At 42.0% G+C, this 22,262-nt stretch overlaps 1 protein-coding gene across 1 annotated transcript in view; it reads right to left on the reverse strand.

The window, feature by feature from the left end:
- Positions 1 to 10,964: 10,964 nt before the first annotated feature.
- C7H11orf58 (chromosome 7 C11orf58 homolog) overlaps positions 10,965 to 22,262 on the reverse strand; it is a 30,924-nt gene continuing 19,626 nt past the window's right edge. Inside the window, exons 3-5 of the mRNA XM_059069857.2 lie at positions 15,475 to 15,535; positions 13,765 to 13,874; positions 10,965 to 13,036 (exon numbers count right to left, since the gene is read on the reverse strand). Coding sequence (XP_058925840.1) covers positions 12,806 to 13,036; positions 13,765 to 13,874; positions 15,475 to 15,535 — 402 coding nt within the window. The 3' untranslated portion in view covers positions 10,965 to 12,805. The remainder of the gene's footprint in view (positions 13,037 to 13,764; positions 13,875 to 15,474; positions 15,536 to 22,262) is intronic.

Below are 22,262 nucleotides of genomic sequence, written 5' to 3' on the forward strand. Positions count from 1 at the left end.
GGACACCAGTGAAGTTCCACAGACAGTAAAAACTCAGGTTTCATGGCGGCTGCCCCCTTCTGCTCACAATGAGGCTCCAGGTCCTGTGCCCACATCTCCCCAGTCATTTCTGGGGTCCCCAGGCATATCTTACGTGAGCTCACCACTGGCCTCTCAAGTTGCAGTTCTTCCACTCGCAGCTCCTGGATGTCGTCAAGCCATGAAGCTGCTGCCTGCGCCCCAGGGGGGACCGTCCCTGCCCAGCTCACAGCCCTCTCCCGGTGCTGCAGACCCTCAAAGTGCCTGATGAGTGTGTCTCACCGCGAGTCCTCCCTGGCCAAGCCCAGGCTGCAGACTGCATGCACGCAGGAGAACTTGCTCTCCCTCATGCTGTGCCTCTCGGGTCCCAGAGCAGGCTTTGTGTGCTCTGGTTCACCCAGAGCCCTGGCGAGCACCAATTCTTCAAGCCTCTGCTCAGGTCCCCTGTCTGTGGGGCTCAGACATGTTCTCTGTGTTTCCTCCTCCCTCATCCCAAATAACCATTTGTTATTTCTTACGATTCTGCAAACTGGGCTGGGCTCAGCTGGGCAGGTCTTCTGCTCCACGTGGTGAGGGGGGACTGAGGTGTCCAGGGTGGTTTCCTCACTCACATGTCTGGCACCCCAGCTGGGATGGCTTGGGGAGCTGGGAGCTGGCTGGGCATCTCTGCCTTTCCACACGGCCTCCCCACATGGCTGCTCCATCTTACAGCATGAAGGTCTCAGGGTAGTTGGACTTTTTACCTGAGCTGGCTTCCAAGGGCAGCAAAGCTGCCAGGCCTTTTGAAGCGTAGATCTGGAATTGGCACAGGGTGACTTCCTCCCTCCACGTTCTCTTGACCAAGGCCAGGCACAGGCCAGCCAGCTTAAAGGGGAGGGAAATAGTTTCTACCCCTTCATGGGTGGGGTGGCAGGCACGTGCGGACGGAGGGGATGGCCGGTGGCCGTCTTGGAGACTGTCTACCACTGGACTCCTTCCTCATTCTCCTACAGCCACCGAAGCATTTAACAGCCAGTGCAGACGCCCCAGCTTTCTCTTTCCCTGTAGTGGACGCCTGGAACCACATATTCTGGATGGAGTGACCACAGGATGCAAGCCGACTGGTCCTAAATCTCCACTTGGAAGGGGACTACCCAGCAGAGGCCCCGAGGCCCACGGCTCACTTTGCATGAGTGAGAAATAAACTTTGATGTATTCATCCCCTGGGACTTGAGGCTTTATTTTCTACTGTTGCATAATCTAGCCTACCCAGGTTGTAGGTATAACTATCCCTGTACTACATATGAGAAAACTGAGGCCTGTTGGTTCCGTGACTAGTCAGAGACTGAGTTGAAGCTGGAGCCTGTATCTGACTCCAGAGAGCCTTTAACCACCGCATTGGCTGCTGTCACCCTGGAAAGAGGAGATGGTGTGGGAAGACAGTCCTGTGGGCCTGGATTCTGGGTCACTTGCAACAGCATTGCCTGTGGTGAGGACAGTGAGCTCACAGCATGAAGAGAGAGACCCACAGGGAAGCGCCTAACACAGTGCCTGGTGAGCAGGAGGTGCTCAGCTCAGCAAAGGTAAGCTGCGCCCACGGCCATGGTTTGACAGCCTGGGGATCCCATGAAGGGGCATTACTTCGGCTCACTTAACCCGGCCATTGGTCCCCGCGCTTTGCAGCTCAGAAACTGGATTTGTCACCACCAAGAGCAGGGCTGTCTCTCAGGGCTATGTTCACAGTGACTGGGCTTGGGAGACACATGGAGGAAACTGAGTGAGAGCCCAACTGCCAAGCTACTGTGTTCACTGCCATACACCGTGCCCCCACCCCTGTTGCTCCAGGGGCCAAGTCTTTCTTGGAAGGTGGCCTGGAAGTCTCAGGACCAGTCTTGAAGAATCCTGGTGTCACACACTGAGCAGCCCAAGGTCCCACCTCCACTGCAGGATGCCCCCAATTCCACTGACCTGGGGCCCACATTTCCAGACCAGGGCTTCCTCTCTCAGGCTAGAATAAGATGGCACTGACCCTCAGGTGCCCCCTTTCTCTGTGGCCATGGCTGGCCAGTCCCTTTTTAGGAGATTGACCCCATAGGAAGGAGACCCGGTGCAGCCAAAAGAAAGAAAGAAAGAAAGAATTTTTTTTTTTTTTTTTAAAGAAAATGCTAAGCATGGTTCCTGGCCCCATAGGAAGCACTAGAAAAAATATGGCATATAAGTTCTCATTTAGCTACATTTCAGTTATAATTATTTAACACATACCACATTCTCATTCTTTGTTTACTTGTTTATTGCCTGTCTCCCTCACAAGAATATGAGCTTGCTAAGAGAAATAATTCGTTGAATGAATGAGAGAATGAAAGAAGTCAAGGGCTGTTGCCCAGGGAGCCTTCTCTCTTTTTCAGATGATTTTGCCTCTCTCTGCTCTGTTGCATTTTTTATACTCTAGCCCCCAGAGAGCACCCCTAGTACCCTATTCTTAAGTTCCTTGAGTAGTAGGTAAGAGCAGCAGTTGTGGAATGCAAATCCACCCTTATTAACTCTGACCTTAGGCAAGTCGCTGAACCTCCCTAAGCTTTAGTTTTCTTCTCTGAAAGATGGGAATAACGGCACCTACCTTCCATGGGTGATGTGAGGACTAAAGGAGACCATCCTTAAGCGCCATCCCTGGCAGGGACACCCAACCAGTGGTCACCGTGCTGGTTTGCCCTCATGTACGATCCTTATGGACAGCAAGGCTCCAGGTAGTCCTTCCACATTTAAACCCTGTCTCCTCTCCCCGGCTCAGCAGGATCAACGGGTTTGGGCCGAGCTGCTATCGCCCACCCCGGTCTGCTGTCCTCCACCATCCGTCTACCATTTTAGACAGTTCCCTGCAGCAAGTAAAGCAATGGCCCAGGGCTTTTGAAGTTTGGGCTCACAGGGCCGTGCCACCACCAGGCTGCCTCCCTGAATTCTCCAGGGGCTGAGGACAGGCGAGTCCTCTGGGGCCTCCCCTGGCAGCCCTGCGGCTGTCCACCCGACATCAGATCAACCTGTGCTGGGGGCGCCTTTGATGTCAGTTCCCACACTGGAGCCTCGTGCCCTGCCCTGAGGACATGGGCTTTGAAGTTGGCCTGTAAACCGAGCTTTCAGGAAGAAAGTTGTCTATTGTGCCTCAGAGCACAGCCGGGCCCTGTAAAGGCACTCGGAATGCCATGAACACCTGATAGATAATTCTTTCTGGGCCCAAGAAAGATTCGTTCCACTTACAGGGGAGGAAAATTCCCTTGACCTTTTCATTGAAGTCCTGTGTCTGTGTGTTTGGGGGCGAGGTGGGGGGAGGTGTTTAGAGAGGGTTTTTGCATCTTCTCGCTGAAGTCACGGGGGCAGGCAGGTTGTCTTAGAGCTGAGCTCCAGTGAGTGCTCCAAAAGGGCTCCTGGTCCCTGACCCCTGGCACGAGGTCCCCCCATCCAGCCCCACTCCTCCCTCCTGCTGGGAACATGGGAGAAGATTGGGCCCTCTAACGGGTAGAGGGGCCTCGGCCCCTTCAGGCCAAACCCTGCTGCAAATGGCGGGGCTTCCAGGAGGCACAGCCCTGTTGCCTTTCTTTCCTTCCAGGGCCTGGCATGATCAAAGAGAGGGAGCGGACAGGATTTCCCACCCAAAGGGGTCCCAGAAGTGGATACTGGCTCACATACACTGAGCGCTTACCTCAGGCCAGGCCCTCTGCTGGGCCCCCTTTTGTGCACAATTGGATAATAGGATGTGGGTATGTGTATAGTTTTGTGAAAGCTTTCTTTATGGTAAAACGTAACATACATGTAGAAGGTATATAAAATAACAGCACACAGCTCAGTAAATGATCAGAAAACAAACATCTCTGCAGTCACCACCTTAGTCAAGAAATTCAAGTTTGTTAGGATGCAGGAAGCCCTGCTGGTGCCCCTTCCTGCTCAGTAGGCCCTCCCTCTCCCACAAAGGGTAACCACCCTCCTGACTTTTGTTGTTACTACTTATTTGCGTTTTTTAAAAAAATAAATAAATAAATTTATTTATTTATTTATTTATTTTTGGCTGCGTTGGGTCTTTGTTGCTGCGTCTGGGTTTTCTCTAGCTGTGGCGAGCGGGGGCTACTCTTTGTTGCGGTGCACGGGCTTCTCATTGCGGTGGCTTCTCTAGTTGCGGAGCACAGGCTCTAGGTGCGTGGGCTTCAGTAGTTGTGGCGCACGGGCTTAGTTGCTCCGCGGCATGTGGGATCTTCCTGGATGGGGCTCAAACCCATGTCCCGTGCTTTGGCAGGTGGATTCTTAACCACTGCGCCAGCAGGGAAGTCCCTTAGTTGCTTTTTCTTTATAGTTTTTCTGTCTAATCAGGCATCATCAGATACTCTTAGTTTTATTTGTTCTCTGAAATGTGTACAAATGGAATAATAGAATGGAATAACAATGCATTCCTTTGTGCCAGGCTTTTTTTCACTAAACATTGTTTATGATATTCATCCAGGTAACTGTTTCATTCATTTTGCTGTTGTATAGTATTCACTGTAGGAATATCCAAGGAGTATTTATCCATTCTACTGTTAAAGGATAATTGGATGTTTCCAGTTTGGGGCTATTACAAATTATGCTGCTGTGTACATTTTTAAACATATCTCTTGATCCACGTGCACTCATATTTCTTTTGGTATATACCTATGTGTAGAGTTGCTAGGTTATATGGTAAGCATATCTTCAACTTAGGTAGACAATGCCAAACTGTTTTCCAAAGTAGTACTAATTTATACTCCTACCATGAACATGTGAGTTGCTTCACATCCTCGTGGTGGTGGCAGCTTCTGAGACAGCCCCCAGTGATCCCTGCCTTCTTGCATTCACACCCTCTGTAAGCCCCTCCCCCCTAAGTGTGGGCTGGAGCTAGCAATTCCCTTCTAATGAATACGACATGACAGAACATAACAGGATGTCACTTTCTTTTTTATTGGAGTATAGTTGCTTTACAATGTTGTGTTCTGTACAGCAAAGTTCAGGGTGTCACTCTCAAGATGAGGTTACAAAGAGACTATAGCTTCTGTCTTGGGTGTTCTCTGCTTTCTCACTTGCTTACTGTGAGGGAAGCCATGTTGTGAGCTAACCTGTGGGGAGGCCCACAGGGCAAGGAACAGATGTCTCTGACCAACAGCCAGTGAGGACCTGAGAACTCACACGAATGAGCTTGGAAATGGGTCCTCCCAGCCTCCAGTTAACCCCTGAGATGATTGTAGCCCTGTCTGACACCTTGATTACAACCTTGAGAGAGACCTTCAGCCAGAAGCATCCAACAGAGCCCAGATTCCTGATTCATGGAAACTGAGACAAATGCTTATTGTTTTAAGTTGTTAAGTTTTGGGGGTAATTTGTGACATGGCAATAGATAATTAATATACTCAACAAGACTTTTTTTTTTATTGTAGCCATTTTCAATGTGTATGAATTAGGTTTATTAGCATCTTCCTGATATTATTGCTATTGAGCACCATTTCAAATGTTTGTTTGTTGACCTTTTGGGTTTCCTTTTTTGTGAAGTACCTGTCAGGACTCTTATCATTATTGCGTTGGGTTATATATCTTTTTCTTGTTGACTTTCAGGGTTTCTAGATGTAAGCCTGTCTTAGCCTGGGCTACCCCTAGAAAGCAGAGCCTGAGGCAAGGGCTTGCAGGCAGAGAGTTAATTTGGGAAATGATCCAAGAAACAGAAGTAGAAAGGAAAGGAGGGGAAACCAATAGAAGCACACCTTCTCAAGTTGGTCACTGTTGTGGGAAACTTTGGCTCATTCTCATTGGGACTTTCTGAAGAGCCATGTAAAATGTTCCTCAAAATTATCCACCTGTGTTATAAAAGAGAAGAGCATTTATCTTCTAGCTCAGGGCCCCCCCCTTGACCAAGGGCTCCCCATGGGGTGTTAAATCCCACATGTGCGAGTGATTCCCATATGAAGCCCACACTGGGGCAGCTACGAAGCCCTGGAGCATCACGTGAGAGGTGTGGCTAAAATGAGATCCTACTGCAGTAATATCTAGAATAAAATGGGTGCCAAGAGGATGTGCAGTGGAGCACAAGGAATATCAGACACATAGCCTCTTATAGATGATATGCATTGCAAATGTCTTTTCCCATCCGGGCTTGCCTTTCACAGTGACTTTCAATGAATAGACATTACTAATTTTAAGGTAAGCAAGTGTGTAAGTCTTTTCCTTTGTAGTTTGTGGTTATTTGCATCTTGTTCAAAAAGCCTTCCTGTACTTAAGTCATAAAAATCTTCTCCTCTGGTATGTTCTAGGAGCTTTCTTGTTTTGCCTTTCACAGATCTGCAGTCTACCTGGAACTGGTTTTTAAGTAAGGTGTGAAGTGGGCATCAGGTTTCATTTTTCCACATAGATGCCCAACTTATTGAAGAATCTATCATTTCCTTCCCACTGCTGTACAGTGCCATTTTGTCATAATCGAGTATCTGTATACGTATGAACCTCTTTTTCTGTTCCACTGTTTGTCTATCATTGTGCCAATATTGCACTATTTTAATTAGTGGAGCTTTATAGTAAGTGTTGACACACAGGAAAGAAATGTGTCTCTCTTGTTCTTATTTTTCACAACTATCCTGGCTATTTTTGGTCTTCGCCTTTCCTTATAAATTTTAGAACAAACATGTCAAGTTTTACTCCCCATTCTCCATTGGATTTTTGTTTTTTTCTATTGAGACTACATTGCATGTAGATTACTTTTGAGAGAATTACATCTCTACAATATGAGTGTCCTAATTTATGAATATGATAAATTCATTTATTTAAACCTTTAAATATCTCTCCAAAATATTTTATAGAAAAAAAGAAAAGAATCTGCTTCTAGCAATGGTAGACAAGGATGCTTTGAACCAACTTTCCTACTGAGAACAAATGGAAAAGGAGGCTGAAATATTTTTGAAAATACGTATTTGAAGGCAATGGAGAGCTATCAAAGCTGTGAAAATTTATGGAGCCAAGATCCAGAGGAAGGGAGGAAAAATAGGAAGCATGAGGTCAACATTTGGTATCACTTTTCCTCCTGAAGTGAATTGTCCATTCCAAAAGCTGTTGGCTGTGAGAGCCTGAGCTGTTTTTTGATAGACTGTCCTAGTCTCACTGTGTTTGTGTACAGCTTAGGAGTCAGTCAAGGACCCAGGGGAGTATCTTTATGTAGATGTGGGGGCTCTACAGCTCTCTTGCCTCTGGTACTCTTCCCTCCAAACTGCAATCTCTTGTCAGCCCTGAATGCTTGTCTGTTTCTTCCACCCAGCGAGTCTGCCACCTGTTTGTGCTTGTTTTCTTTACTGTGGTTGAAAAATGACCTCAGGGAGAAATCTGGGTGGAATGTGGGACTCATTGCGTGCTTCCCTTTCACTGACTAGAAGCCCTATATGGGTTGGCCACCACAGATTTCTTCACCTTTATTCGTGAAGGATATTTTCACTGGGATAGGATTGTAAACTGGTGATTATTTTTTTCAGTGCTTTGAGGATATCATTACATTGTCTTCGGGCTTCTTTGGTTTATGTTGAGAAGTTAAATGTCTTATTCTTGCACCCTTAATGTGTCCTTTTTTTTTTTTTTTGTCTGTCTATACTTGTTTTCTTCTTTTCTTTGGGTCACAGCACTTTCACTGTAATATGCCTAGACGTGATTTTGTCTTTATCTAGCTTAGGATTTGTAGATCTCAAATCTATGTGTGGGTATCTTTTGTCAGTTTTGGAAGATTCTTAACCTTTAGCTCTTTGAAAAGTGATTTTCTCCATATTCTCTCTTTTCTCTTTCAGGGACTCCAATTATATGAATTCTAGTCCTTTTTACTCTCTTTCTCTGTTCCTGGGAAACAATATCTTATGCAAGAATCCATTACATCCATGTGAAAAGGATTTGACAAATCAACTAGCATTTATCTTACTGAAATGCTTTTGCCACTCAAATTTCCCTGTACTAAGAAGCAGTGTCTGTCTCTGACATTAGCAGTGACAAAACCCACAAACCTTCATAGAATTGGGACATGGCCACCTTTTGTTTCAAGGACATAGGGCAAAAGGCGTGGAGGATTTTCCTGGTTACAAGGTTAAATATTTAAGGTTATAGGCTGCATTATGCTAGTCCGCAGTGGCAAATTCTGAGTGATTGAGGCACCCACATGCTCTTTGATAAAAATCTATTTGTGATATGCAGGGCCCTCTAACACATAGGCCCCAAGGCAGGAGCCCATCTTACCTGGGTCTAGAGGTAGGGTTTCTCAATCTCAACACTACTGATATTTTGGGCAAAATAATTCTTGTTATGAAGGTCTGTCCTGTGCATGGTAGCATATTTAGCAGCATACCTGGCCTCTACCCTGTACATATCAGTAGCACCTCCCAGTTGTGACAAGCAAAAATATTGCCAAATGTTCCCTGGTGGGGCAAAATCCCTCCTGGTTGACAACCATTGGTCTAAGGATGGTACTCCAGATGAGAAAGACCCACTTGAAACTTAATACCAATGGCCTGCTTTGTGAAGGAAAGCACACCACCGGTTTAACTGGAGACATAGGTGTGTGTTCTTTGACTTTGGCTGTTTGGAAGCTCAAAGCTAAGTTTCGTATTTACTACATTAACTGTGAGCCTCAGTTTTCAGGACTGATCTAATTTCTAATATAACAATCTTTTAGGAAATGTCTTCACATAATTTGAAAAGATCAGCAGGTAAAGTGTCTCCATATGAAAAAGCCTTAGGAGGCAACATCTTGGTACTGGTAACGGCACAAGAGGCACCATTTTCAGTACTGCAAGTTAGGCTACTTGAGGCCAGCTCTGAGGGCAGGCTTTGGGAGTTGGGGAGAAGAGGGAAGGCATTGTTGGGTAACTGTGGGTGGCAATATCTTGTGGGGAGCACATGGGAGGTACTCCTTTGCTTTTCTCAGGCTCGTAGTAATTGTGGAATGCTTTCTGAGAGTGGGGTAAGTAGCTGAAGTTCAGAAGTCAAATGAGTAGGGGTTCAAGGCACAGTAATTTGGGTATTAAAAGTTAATGTGTACTTCCAAGTTTGGAGACAGAAGAGTTCAGTTCTTTTTCTTTTGAAAATCACCCAGAAGCAATAAGGAGAATGAGAAAAGGAAGTTGACTCCAGCTTCAACAAAACTAGGAGACATCTGAAACTCTTAGCTCTAAAATGGGTGAGAGTTGAAAAAGTAGTAAATGTCAAAGGAGAGTACAGGGGTATGCTTGCCTCTGCAGGATCTGAGAAACTTAGCTAGTGTCTTCTTTAACGTGAGGCTGTCTGTGGGACAGGTCTGTTAGAGCAGCAGGGAGGAGGGCCCCTGCGATGTGAAAAGCGCTTTGGCATCTGATTTCACTGGCAGGGCTACAATGGTTCACACACATAACTCTGGACCGTGATAAATTTTTCTGCCAGCTTGACCTTTCCCCCCTACATGAAAACCCTGCAACGCCTGGGAAGAACTTCATTTAAAGACGAGTCATCCGTTTCCCCATCCAGGTAAACAGAAATTCCTTTCTTCCAAGAGCTCATTTCTGTCTCCTCTCATATGCTACCTCCAATCTAGAATCGAGTTCTCATTACTTCCACTATGACTACCCTAGTCCGAGGCCCTGTGCTCACCTAGAATCTTGCAATTTCATAATTGTGCTCTCCATTTTTATAGTTGACACCCTACAGCTGCCTAAGCTTTGTTAGATCATGTCACTCTAAAACAAACTCTCCAATGTCTTCTCACTCTCCTTAGCATAAAATCCAAAGTTCATGTCACAACTCTAATGATCTTATTGCTGCTATCTCTTTGAACTCATCTCACAACCCTCTGCTGCCCCTAGCTTTATTATTCATTGCATCCCTTTACCGTGTTTTCTTAATATTTATCACAAATGATATGTATTTGTTTATTGTTTGTCTCCCCTCCACCAGAGTGCAAGCTTCATTAAAGGAGGGACTGATTTTGTTTACTGCTGTATTCCCAGTGGTTAGAACGGTGCCTGGCACATAGTAGGTGCTGAGAAAATATTTGCAGTTGACCAAACAATAAAAAAAACTGGCACAGGGTTTGGAGGAGGACATTAAAATAGAAAAGGATCAAGAAAAAGAGTTGATGAGAGATAACAGTAAGGATAACATGCAGTGTTGTTAATTAACAGTGATATTGATTTGTACAGTTGGTGGCCTTTCTCCAGAAATAATCCATAGGAAAATGGATACATATAAGGCTGTATTTTTCCAAGAAAAGGCTATGACACTGGGGAGGGTTATTTGGGATACTGACAACAGTGACACTGAATTGACAGATCACTTAAAAATCTAGACAGGGCTTATGGAATTGGTGAAAACAGACTTGTGTAAAGGAATACAACTGTTATGGTCAGAGGTGAGGTTTCTACATTTGTGATTTCAGAGGTAAAATTGTTTTGGGATATTGAAAATAGCCAAGATGTGGCTGCTGTGGAGACAAGATAATGGAACTAAAGCCCCGTAAGTGGCCACTGATGTCAACCAGGTAGTTGCAATTTATTTCCTCAAAGAATATGACCTTTCTGCTCTCAAACTGTTGTTTAATCAGAACAGCAATCACTTCAGACTTTCTTCTGTACCTGCAATTCATCCGGATTTAAAAAATTAGATTTGAGAAGAGGATTTTTACCTATCAATACACACAAAATTGAAATCTGTGTTCCTGAAAACCTTTACAATAGAAAGATCACTGGATCACTGGTATAGTCAAGCACTTGGGAGAAGTGTATTTCAGTTAAGAAATTATCAACAGTAGGAAAAAATTGCCACAAGCTTTCCCCTCAATAGCATGTTTCACTGCACAAAAAAAATTTGTGTTTTCCCTTCTGGTACTTCAGTAGGGATATCAAAATGCCATGGCATCTCTCTTCCTTTAATCCACCCACCACACACACACAATTTGATAAGGAAAAAAAGCAAAAACCAACCCAATGTTCATGCTTAAAAGACAGCCATGATATTTAATGTGGTGCTGGGACACTAGGCTACATGGACCAACAGACCTAAATTTATTCCAACCCTGGATTTTGTTAATGTCCAATAATATATGAATTGGAATGAGAATTCCTCTCTCTGAAGATGAAGAAAAAAGGTCTTCCAGTGTAGTTATTTTAGAAGGAGGCTCTTCTATTTACATGTAAGAACCAAGACTTATAAATAACCGAGCATATTTAAATAAATTGATGAAAATACCTTTTAAAACATAATGCTGGTCTCTCCCTCTTCCATTCTTAAACATATCAGTCTTCACTTTCTACTTAAATTAGTTGTAATAAGCAACCCTACAGACTAGCTATTTGACAATCAGTGGCCAAACTGAAATGTAAACAAAGCCTAACTTGTTTAAACCAGATACTATTTGTTAAATGTTACACATTCTGTCTACTAGTCTCTGATTCAGTATTTTACTATATAGGGTAGCACCTATTATAAAACAATGTGAGAAATAAAAAATGAAATGTTGGGGGTCTGAAATATGAAAAAAATTTCAGGATGGATTGCATAATCCAGAAATCACTTGTTCTATTTGCTACATTCCTCGAACATTCTAAACTTCAAAATGACACAGGAATTAAAAAAAAAAAATCCAACACACATTAAACACATACTTAAGTATCTAGATGTGTAACAGTTCAGCAAACAAAAAGGTTTAACTCAAAGCCTTTGAACATGTCACTTAAACATTAAGATTTTGAACCCAATTACTCAGATCATTGACTAGCCCATAATGCAGTTTGTGTTAACCTGCTGTACAAATTAACCACATAATAACAGTCAGATCTTACTCCAACAGAAGCGACGATAAAAATCATACAGCAATACTCCTTTTTGTAATTAGATAATCAGGATAACAGCACTGGGATAAAATGAAGAGAATTTCTTATTTCAGCTTCTTGTTCAATAAGCCTATTCCTCATTTTCAGATAATGAGGATAAAGGTATCACAACCAAATATGAGAAACTGCTTTCTCTTTATTTAGATGTTAGGAAGAAAATTAACTTTGGTCACATATTACCTTAAAAAAAAAAAAATCCAGTTTTACATATTCCTAAATAGATAGGACCAAATGATCAGAGAAAAAATTTCTTCTGTAAAAACTGGCCAATTTTATCAAAAATCTAACATACAGTGTCATTCAAATTATGTAAAGACTGCTTGGGATCATAACATTCCAAATATATGACAACTGCAACTCCATCCTAACCGGTGTGAAAAGTATTTGCTCTCATGTTGCTTTGGTCCAAGAGTAGAGCTGATTCAGTAAGAGTAAACTAAGTACCTAATCTTTTGCCAGCATTAATTTAGATTGTTACTGGCAGCAGAAATATCAATGGTGAATAGTTCTACTATAAGAGACTATGATAAAAGAATATTTTTATGAACACATCACAGTACCAGATAAACTTTTATAAGAGAGAAACATGAAGGAACAAAAAAAGATAAACAGCTACCACACAAAAAATACTGGTTCCCCCATAACTGTATTTGAAGGGGTAAAAAGGTAGTATTAGAAGTTTGATGATGCTAACATGAAAGGAAGTTGAGTATTGTATTTATTTCTTATTTTATACAACTCTTACTGTTTACAAAAATGGTTATAGTCATGCCCATAAAAGTGTAACCCATGGCATTTGAAAGCAAACACTCTTTGTAATTATTTAAAAGGGCCTTTTTAAAAATTATAATACAAAGGTCTGTGCTCTATAAGCAGTCCTCCACTGTGCATTATAACAATAAGGCTTACTTTTAATACAAAGACTAAGTGTTTGGGAGTTATGAGCCACTGGATTTAACAAACATCATCTTATAGTTGCTTTTTGCATCTTTTTTGTTTTTGGGATCCTCCACTTCATCAGGGTGCTCAGTAGCTTGGAGTTCTTCAGCAGATTCTTCTTTCTCTGACTCTGAATCACTTTCAGAGTCATCTGGACTTTCAGGATCAGGTGAATCATCATCATCATCATCATCTCCAGCCACATCACCTTCTCCATCATGATCGTCTACCTAAAAACATCAATCAACAGCTATTAAAATACATTATCCAGTACAAAAACTGGAAAAGACCCTAAAATTTTTGTCTCACTCCCTAGCCATTAAATCAACAGTTTAAGATCAGAGGCTGCCTAGGGAAGAAATGAGGACTCGGGCACCTCCATGTGTTTTATACACTGGGACTTGAGTAGGATTTTGGTTTAAGAAAGGGCTCTGAAGACCGCTCACCTTCTCCCCTCCCTCCTAGTTTGAAAATAATACATTATTATCTTCCTGATGGATACAGTATTACTTTAAGTAAATAAGGCAAGTTAACCACTGATCCATGGGAATATTTAAACAGTTATTGATGTTTTGCATATTACATTACTTTGGAGTAATGGACCAATAGTTATATGAAAAGAGATGATGTAGGAAACAACCAAGAAAACTCTCCTGAACCGGTATTTACATGAAATATTTCATGTAACTTGTATGTTGTTCATGCCTACTTAAGATGTGCCCTAATGATTATCTAAGCAGAATTTACATTAAGCTAGTGTCAGAAAACATATTTCTAAAACTCTCAAAAATATCTATTCTCATTATCTACAAAGACCTAGTTTGGCATGTAAAAATATTTTAAGTAACTGCATAAAGAAAGCTTTCTACATAGGCTTCTTGATTGCTAACTTAACACAAATAAATGATAATCAAATTGAAAATTATCTTCCCAATTAATGAAAATATGTAATTACTACCTCACTGAAGCCAAGTCCACAATGTCGTCGATATCTTCCTGATAATTTACTGTCCATACTTTGTTGATATTGAGACTCCAGTTCTTCGTTAATTTTCTTGTCTTCTTCCCCTGTATGTCCAGTGTACTTTGATTATGTTTCAGTCAAATTAATAAAAATATTTGATTACACAAAAAACCCACAATACAGATGCTATTATATTCAGGGCTGATTTCTCTAACTGTGACTAATTTTACAGTGAATTTTGTGGATGGATTTATAAACCATAGGTAGTTACCCAACAGATAAAATAATTGAAGGATATATTTATGATTACTTCTTTAGTAACCAACCCTCTGAAGCACAAGTTGTTTATTAAAGATGAAAAACTTAATTTTTCCCATGTAATAATTCAAACCAGATACAGGAATCTCAGAACTGCTTAAGTTTACATATTGTAAATATTAATTACTAAGAACTTTGGGCATCATGTTTTAGTTTATTTATAGTCTAATAATAGTTCTCCTGAAAGTTTCCTCCTAGTCATGTAGAAAAAGTCCCCCAAAAAACAAAAGCTTCTGTCTTTGAACAGAAATAATGAAAAGGCACACAATTCTGTTCAGAGAATGGCTAAATAAAATGACCTTGGAATGGCTTCCCTTTATGCCTTTCTTTGCATATCAGTTTATTGCACCAACATAAACTTATTTGTAATTTTATCATGCAACATTTGATATATAATTATTTTTAACATATATTGTTATATATAATTTATGAAGCAGAATACTAAAAAACCACCTATAAACTTACCACCCAAGAAGTAGAACATTACCAATACCATTGAAGCTTTCTGTACATGACATTTTAAATTGTAAATACAAGAAGAATTTCATATTTTAAAAGAATGAATACAACAGTTAAATATATTTCCATTCTGCCAAAGCTCAGGGACTCTTTTGCCTTTCGTAGCAGTGCAAATCAATTTGAAATAACTGTTCAACACCAGAAATATAAAACGCCTATTAATGTCTAAAATGTGCTACATATTCTAGGTCAGTATAAAGTTAATTTAAATGATATAATTAAAGGTTTTCTTAAATATATCTAGGTCATTATGCCCTGTTATTAATAATGTCTAAGATTAGGGCCAATTTTAAATGGGATAAAACTTTACTTTTCAGCAGACTGAATTCAAATCCAAATTCTAATTCATTTTCAATTTTTATTTTTAAAGTTTTTCCCCAAAAATTAAAAGAAAAATTAATTTCTTCAGGCTTTCCAATGAGTTTATACTCTTCAAGGATTTCAGAGCAAAACTCAGTGAATAAACTAAAAACCAGTAATAATATGCCAACTACAACACTGTATGTTAAATAATTTACAAAATACACGTAAACTCTAGATACTATAGTTGGCAAAATGAGGCATAAAACCTCACTACAATTAAAATACTACATGTGAGTTAGTAAAAATGAAGACAGAAACTGGTCAGTTTCTTGGTTAGAATATCATATTGATGTATATATACTCTCAAACCTCTTATGAAAGTATATACTAACTGTTACATAATATACATAACATGTTTACATATATTACATGTATTTCTAATATTTATTAATCATTAGAACTAATCAACAATTATACATGGAAGTTAGAATATCCCAAAATATGTAAAAATATTTCATATTCCAAATTTAGCACCTCCACTTTAATTATATTTTACTTTCTTACCTGTTCGGAAGTGAGATGTAGATTTGTGATCTCCTATAACAAGACGACCAGTATGTTCTTTCTGTAAGAAGGCAGGAAATTTATTAGAATTTGAGACTACTAATTCAACATAATTATTAAGTGTCTACTGTGTGCCTGACAATATTCCAGGCTTATGGGATACAGTGAAGAAAAAGAACTAAATTAAGATCCCTGTCTTTATGTAACTTACATTCTTGCATGGATAGGGATGGGGAGAGGACACAAAATCAGTAAGTAAATTATAGTATGTCTGAAGGCAGTGTAATTACAATAAACCAAGCAGAGGAAGGGGCTAGAAAGTATGTAGAGTTCAAGCTGGAATTTTAAATGGGATAGATAGCTAGAAAAGTGGATCAATCTAAACATTTTCTTTCCTGAAACGCCAGTTAAATGAGTTGCTTTAATTTTTCCACCTTCTCTTTCTGATGTCTCAGGCACATATCATTGAAAGAAAGCAAATGAGATTATTTAACTGAATAAAAAGAATAGATTTTTATTGATTTATAATGAACAAAGTGATCAAAATTTAAAATATAAAACATAAAAATAACCATTACTATTTAACAACATACCACAAATAGCTAGCTCATTACTTCTGACTACAATAAACACTGACTTTCAAACTATCAAAAAGCACAGAACTTAAAACAATCTAGTTATATAAAACAAAAATAAATCTGACTCAAAGTTACCAACTAATCAGCTTACATAATTACTGTCAATTTACCAGTTCCAATTCACTCTTCATGGTTCATATTTAGTTTTGAAACTGAGCAGGAGCCTTTGGGGCTCCTGGGCATGGAAGCCTTTCCATGTCCCCAGTTTCTTGTTTATAGGGAACAGACTCCAGCCTCCATGACACTCCCTGAGTTCCAAAGGGCAGATTCGAACTGTTGTTTAACAGGGAAGGGAGGCGATGCAGAGACAAGAGAGGAGCAGTCAAGAAACAACAGTGTAGCCTTTGGATAGGGTCCTGGTTCTGCCTGAAGGGATACACGTAACAGTGAGTTCTTTACAGAAGGAAAACCCCCAACAAATGTAAGATGTTAGCATTTTTTATTCCAGATTAAAGGAACCAGAGAAGGTCTTCAAGAGACCATCTGAGGCCAGATTAAAGGAGTCACAGAAACTCATCAGACCACCTGAAGCCAGGCCCTGCACACACCATGATCATTATCAGCAACCCTGCCTTTGAACCACTGCTATAAAACTCCTCACCAAATCCCTCTGGTCGGGACACACAGTTTTGAGAGGCACCGAGTCAGTCTGCTGTGTCCCCCTTTGCCTGGCAGAGCAATAAAGCTGTTCTCGTCTACTTCACCCAAAACTCTGTCTCCGAGATTCAATTCCATACTGGTGCACAGAGGCCGAGTTTTCGGCATCAGTTTCACAAGGTAAAGAAATAAATTATTTGGGAGACTGGCCAAGATGGCAGAGTAGAAAGATCTTGAGCTCAACTCCTCTCACGAGCACACAAAAATCACAACTATCTGCAGAACAGCTATTGATGAAAAAGACCGGGAACCACCAGAAAAGATCTTCTACAACTAAAGACATAAAGAAGGGACCACAACAACCTGGATATAATCAAATTCCATACCCCTTGGGGTGGGTGATCCACAAACTGGAGAATTACACTGCAGAGGTTCTCCTACAGGAGTGAGAGTTCTGAGTCTGACATCAGGCTCCCCAGCCCAGGGGTCTGGTACCAGGAAGATGAGCCCCCAGAGCATTTGGCTTTGAAGGCCACTGGGGCTTAACTGCAGGAGCTCCACAGGACTGGGGGAAATACACTTCACTCTTCGAGGGAGCACACAAAATCTCATATGCACCCGGACACAGGGCAAAAGCAGTAATTTGATAGGCACCTGAGCCAGACCTACCTCCTAGTCTTGGAGAGTCTCCTGGAGACGCGGGGTGGTGGGGGGACTGTGTGGCTCACCCTAGGGACAGACACTGATGGCAGAATACTGGGGAACACTGTTGGTGGCTGACATCTTGGCTCATTAGTTCCAAGACCTTATCCCACCCAACAGTCTGTAGGTGAAAGTGCTGGGACGCCTCAGGCTAAACACCTAACTGGGCAGGGACACTGCCCCACCCCTCAGCAGACAGGCTGCATAGAGACTTACTGAGCCCACAGCCACCTCAAGATATGCCCCCTAGACATGGCTCTGCCAATGAGAGGACTAAGACCCAGCTCCACCCACTAGTGGGCAGACACTAGCCCCTCCCTCCAGGAAGCCTGCACAAGCCTCTAGAGCAGCCTCACCACCCAGGGGGCAAACACCAGATGCAAGAAAAATATGATTCCCGCAGACTACGGACCAAGTCTGCCCACAGCAGGCCAGACCATACCCACTAGCAGGCCAACGCAACCTTCAGGACACCCTGGACCCCATAACCAACTGTGTCAAGAACCACCTCCTAACCCCAAATCTTATACGTGGCTCTGGGATCCAGGGGCCCTGCAGCCAGACTCCAGGAACCAGCTCTGACTGCCCACTTGCCCCCAGAATCTGGCTTAACCTGCCAATGGAAGGGCAACAGCCCCAGAGTCTTCATGAACCTGACTCTGACCACCCAGCCAGCACTAGCCTTGGGGCCCCCTAGGGTTCTTCAAGCAGCCACTTCATGAATAGGGCCTGCTGAACAGCAGCCAGCAGCATCCACACAAGGCAGGACCTGGCAACCAACCAGACTAGGGGCCAACCAAGCCCACCAGATCACCCACATAGTCAGGTCACCACAACAGAAGGACCCACACAACCCTCTTAGGAGGAAACTCTAGAGCATATACCTTGGGTGGCGAGAAGGGAGTGCACTGCTGGGACGCATAGGACACATCCTAGAGGACCACTTCTCCAAAGTCAAGAAATGTAACTAATCTACCACATACATAAAAATACAAATAACAACTCAGACAAAATGATGTGGCAGAGGAGTATGTTCCAGATGAAGGAACAAGATAAAACTCCGGAAGAACTGACTGGAGATAGGCAATCTACCTAAGAGTTCAGAATAATGATTGTAAAGATGACCAAAGAATTTGGGAGGAGAATGGATGCCAGAGCAAGAAGTTAGAAGTTTTTAACAAAGAGTTAGAAAATTTAAAGAACAACCAAACACAGATGAAAAATACAATAACTGAAAGGAAAAACACACTGGAAGGAATAAACAGCAGACTGAGTGATACAGAAGAATGGATCAGTGAGCTGGAAGACAGAGTACTGGAAATCACCGCCACTGAACAGAAAAAAGAAAAAAGAATGAAAAGAAATGAGGACAGTTTCAAAGACCTCTGGGACAACATCAAGCACACTAATATTACCATTAAAGAGGTCCCAGAAAGAGAAAACAGAAAGAAAAAGCCTGAGAAAATATTTGGTGGTTGTTTTTTTTTTTTTTTGCAGTACACTGGCCTCTCACTGCTGTGGCCTCTTCCGTTGCAGAGCACAGGCTCCGGAGATGCAGGATCAGAGGCCATGGCTCACGGGCCCAGCCACTCTGCAGCATGTGGGATCTTCCCGGACCGGGGCACAAATCCGTGTCCCCTGCATCGGCAGGCGGACTCTCAACCACTGCACCACCAGGGAAGCCCCTGAGAAAATATTTGAAGAGATAATAGCTGAAATATTCCTTAACCTGGGAAAGGAAACAGTCACTCAAGTCCAGGAAGTGCAAAGAATCAAGGAACACACCAAGACACATTGTAATCAAGATGACAAAAATTAAAGATAAAAGAGAAAATATTAACAGCAACAAGGTAAAAGCAATAAATAACATACAAGGGAATTCCATAAGGCTATCAGCTGATTTTTCAACAGAAACTGCACACCAGAAAGGAGTGCCACAATATATTTAAAGTGATGAAAGGTTAAAACCTACAAGAATACTCTACCTAGCAGAGCTTCTGTTCAGATTTGATGGAGAAATCAAAACTTTTACAGACAAATAAAAGCTAAAAGAATTCAGCACCACCAAGCTAGCTTTAGAACAAAGGCTAAAGGAACTTATCTAGGTGGAAAAGAAAAGGCCACAACTAGAAACAAGAAAATTAAGAAATGAAAAAGCTCACAGGTAAAGGCAAACATAAAGGTCGGAAATAATCCACATGGCGAACTAGTAGGGAGGTTGACAGACAAAAGTAGAAAAATTATCTGTATCTACAATAAGCAGCTAAGGGATATGCAAAGCAATTAGGTATAAAAATGATATCAAAAACAGTAATTGTGAGGGGAGGAGAGTACAAACGCAGGATTTTAAAAATGCATTTGTAATTAAGAAAGCATCAACTTAAAACAATCACATATACATATAGACTGCTCTACAAAAACCTCATGGTAACCACAAACTAAAAATCTATAATAGATATACACACAACTAGATATAATATATAATAAATAGATAGATATAATAGATAGATAGATAGATATAATATATATCTATATATATAGATATAATCTATAATAGATATCCACAACACTAGAGATACTCATCAAATCACAAGAGAAGAGAACAAAAGGTGAAAGATCTACAAAAACAAATCCAAAACAATTTTGGGAGAGGGAGCTGTGTAAGAGGAAAGGTTCTCTAACCCTGGGAACCCCCTTCACCAGCTAGGAAAAATCAGCCAGGATAGAAAGTGAGCTTCACTGGCTCAGAGGAGTGCAGCAACTGGCTTTAGGCAGGCAGAACAAAGAGAGACCAGCACTGATGGTCCTGGCCACCTCTCTCTACTTACTCCCCAGCCTGAGATGTTTGTCTGCTGGTGCAAGGGGGCTGGGTGATAAAACTCAGACTTTAGGGGACAGACCTGGGGAGAGGACTGGAGTTGACTGCACAGAGACAGCCAAAATGTATTGGAGTATGGCCTGGGCCACAAGGTGTGGGCAGGATAATGCCTGGGTCCACCACAGAAGCCCCACTGGTAACGTGTTCATAAAAGGAGGGTCAGGACCCCACCACAGCAGCCTCATTCTCCTTGTGCTCACAGTGGGCACAACTCTTGACTCTATGAGCTCTGCTAGTAGACAAGCCCTGGTGGTTGCCTACACACAGAGGTGGGACTGAAATATGAGCTGTGTCCAGCCAGCAGCTTTGAGACTTTGGCAGATTTATGCCTTTGGTGCCTTTGTAAGCTCAGCACTTGGGGGACATCCAAGATTATTGGTGCTTCTGTGGTTAGGGCGGGTCCAGAGTTAGCAGCTGTGGGTTTTGTAGGCATGTGCATGTGGAGGAAGGGCCGGGGTCTGGGCTAATTCCATAGCTCCCATGGTGGGTCCAGGTGCCCAACTATGGTGGGTCATGGTGCCTGACTTTGGCAGATCTGTACTGGCTGCTTTCTGATAACTCCACCTGAGGGGCATCTGGGCCAACTGACTGCATTCCCACAGCTGAAGAGGGACTGAGAGCAGTGCCAACAACAGTGTACTTTGTGAGTACTCATGACAGGTGACAGGAGACACCACAGAGCATACTTTCCAGTGGACAGCTCCTGGGAGGAATACCCAGTGGCTCCTGTCCCAGTAGGAGCACTCCAGTCCCATCTACCTCACACTGCAGTTTAGCAATGGGTCTGAGAGCTTATACAACACCTGGGGAGCAGACCCTACCCCCAGCAGGGCTGTGACAGCTACAGAGCAAAGTGGAGGCCCCTGTTCAACATCCAGTGCAGGCTCTGGTCACAACACCAATCACACCCCCTTATCAAGGGGATAAGGGCAAGCACACATTGAGGAAAGACGTGGCAGTCATCCATACTAAAAACAGCCTTTGCACCAAAAATATTAGACTCATTCAGGCTACACAGGGATATTCCCACATAAAAACAGCCCTTTAAAGACCACAGTAGATAACTGTTTCTCCTAAAGTCAGAGTCAGAGAAACAAAAGTAAAATGAAGAAACACAGGAACTGCTCCCAACTAAAAGAACAAGAGAAATCTCCTGGAAGTACAAATGATGAAAACACCTCTCCAGTCTACTAGACCCCAAGTTCAAGCAGAAGGTAATAAAAATACTAAAGGAATTAACGAAGACTATCAAAAGAAATGCAGATCACTGTAACAAGAAACTAGAACTATAAAGAGGAGCCAATTAATATTAGAAAACTCATCTGCTGAGACAAAACTTGAGCTAAAGGCAATAAATAGCAAACTAAATAATGCATAAGAACAAATAAGTGATCTGCAAGACAGAATAATGGAAATCACCCAGTCAGAACAGCAGACAAAAAGACAAGTGAAAAAAAAATGAAAGCCATATACGAGACTTATGGGATAAAACAGAGTGAGTCAATCTACACATAACAGGATCCCAGAAGGAGAAGACAGAAAAAAGGGGATTGAAAATGCATTTGAAGAAATTATGGGTGAAAACTTCCCAAACCAAAAGGAAACAGATATCCAGGCACAAGAAGAACAGGGAGTCTGAAACAAGATGAACCCAAGCAAACCTACACCATGACATATTATAATTAAAATGGCAAAAGTTAAAGTGAGGATTCTAATGGCAGCAAGAGAAAAAGAGTTACTTACAAGGAAACCCTCATAAGTCTATTAGCTGATTTCTCTATAGAAACACTGCAGGACAGAAGGGAGTGGCAAGATATATTCAAAGTCCTAAAAGGGAAAAACCTGCAACCTAGGATACTCTATGCAGCAAGATTATCATTTAGAATAGAAGGAGATAAAGAATTTCCCAGACAAGTGAAAACTAAAATACAGCAGTACAAAACCTAAACAGACATTTCTCCTAAGAAGACATA

The sequence above is a fragment of the Kogia breviceps genome, chromosome 7 (assembly GCF_026419965.1).
Source record: "Kogia breviceps isolate mKogBre1 chromosome 7, mKogBre1 haplotype 1, whole genome shotgun sequence".
NCBI classification, from domain to species: Eukaryota; Metazoa; Chordata; class Mammalia; order Artiodactyla; family Physeteridae; genus Kogia; species Kogia breviceps.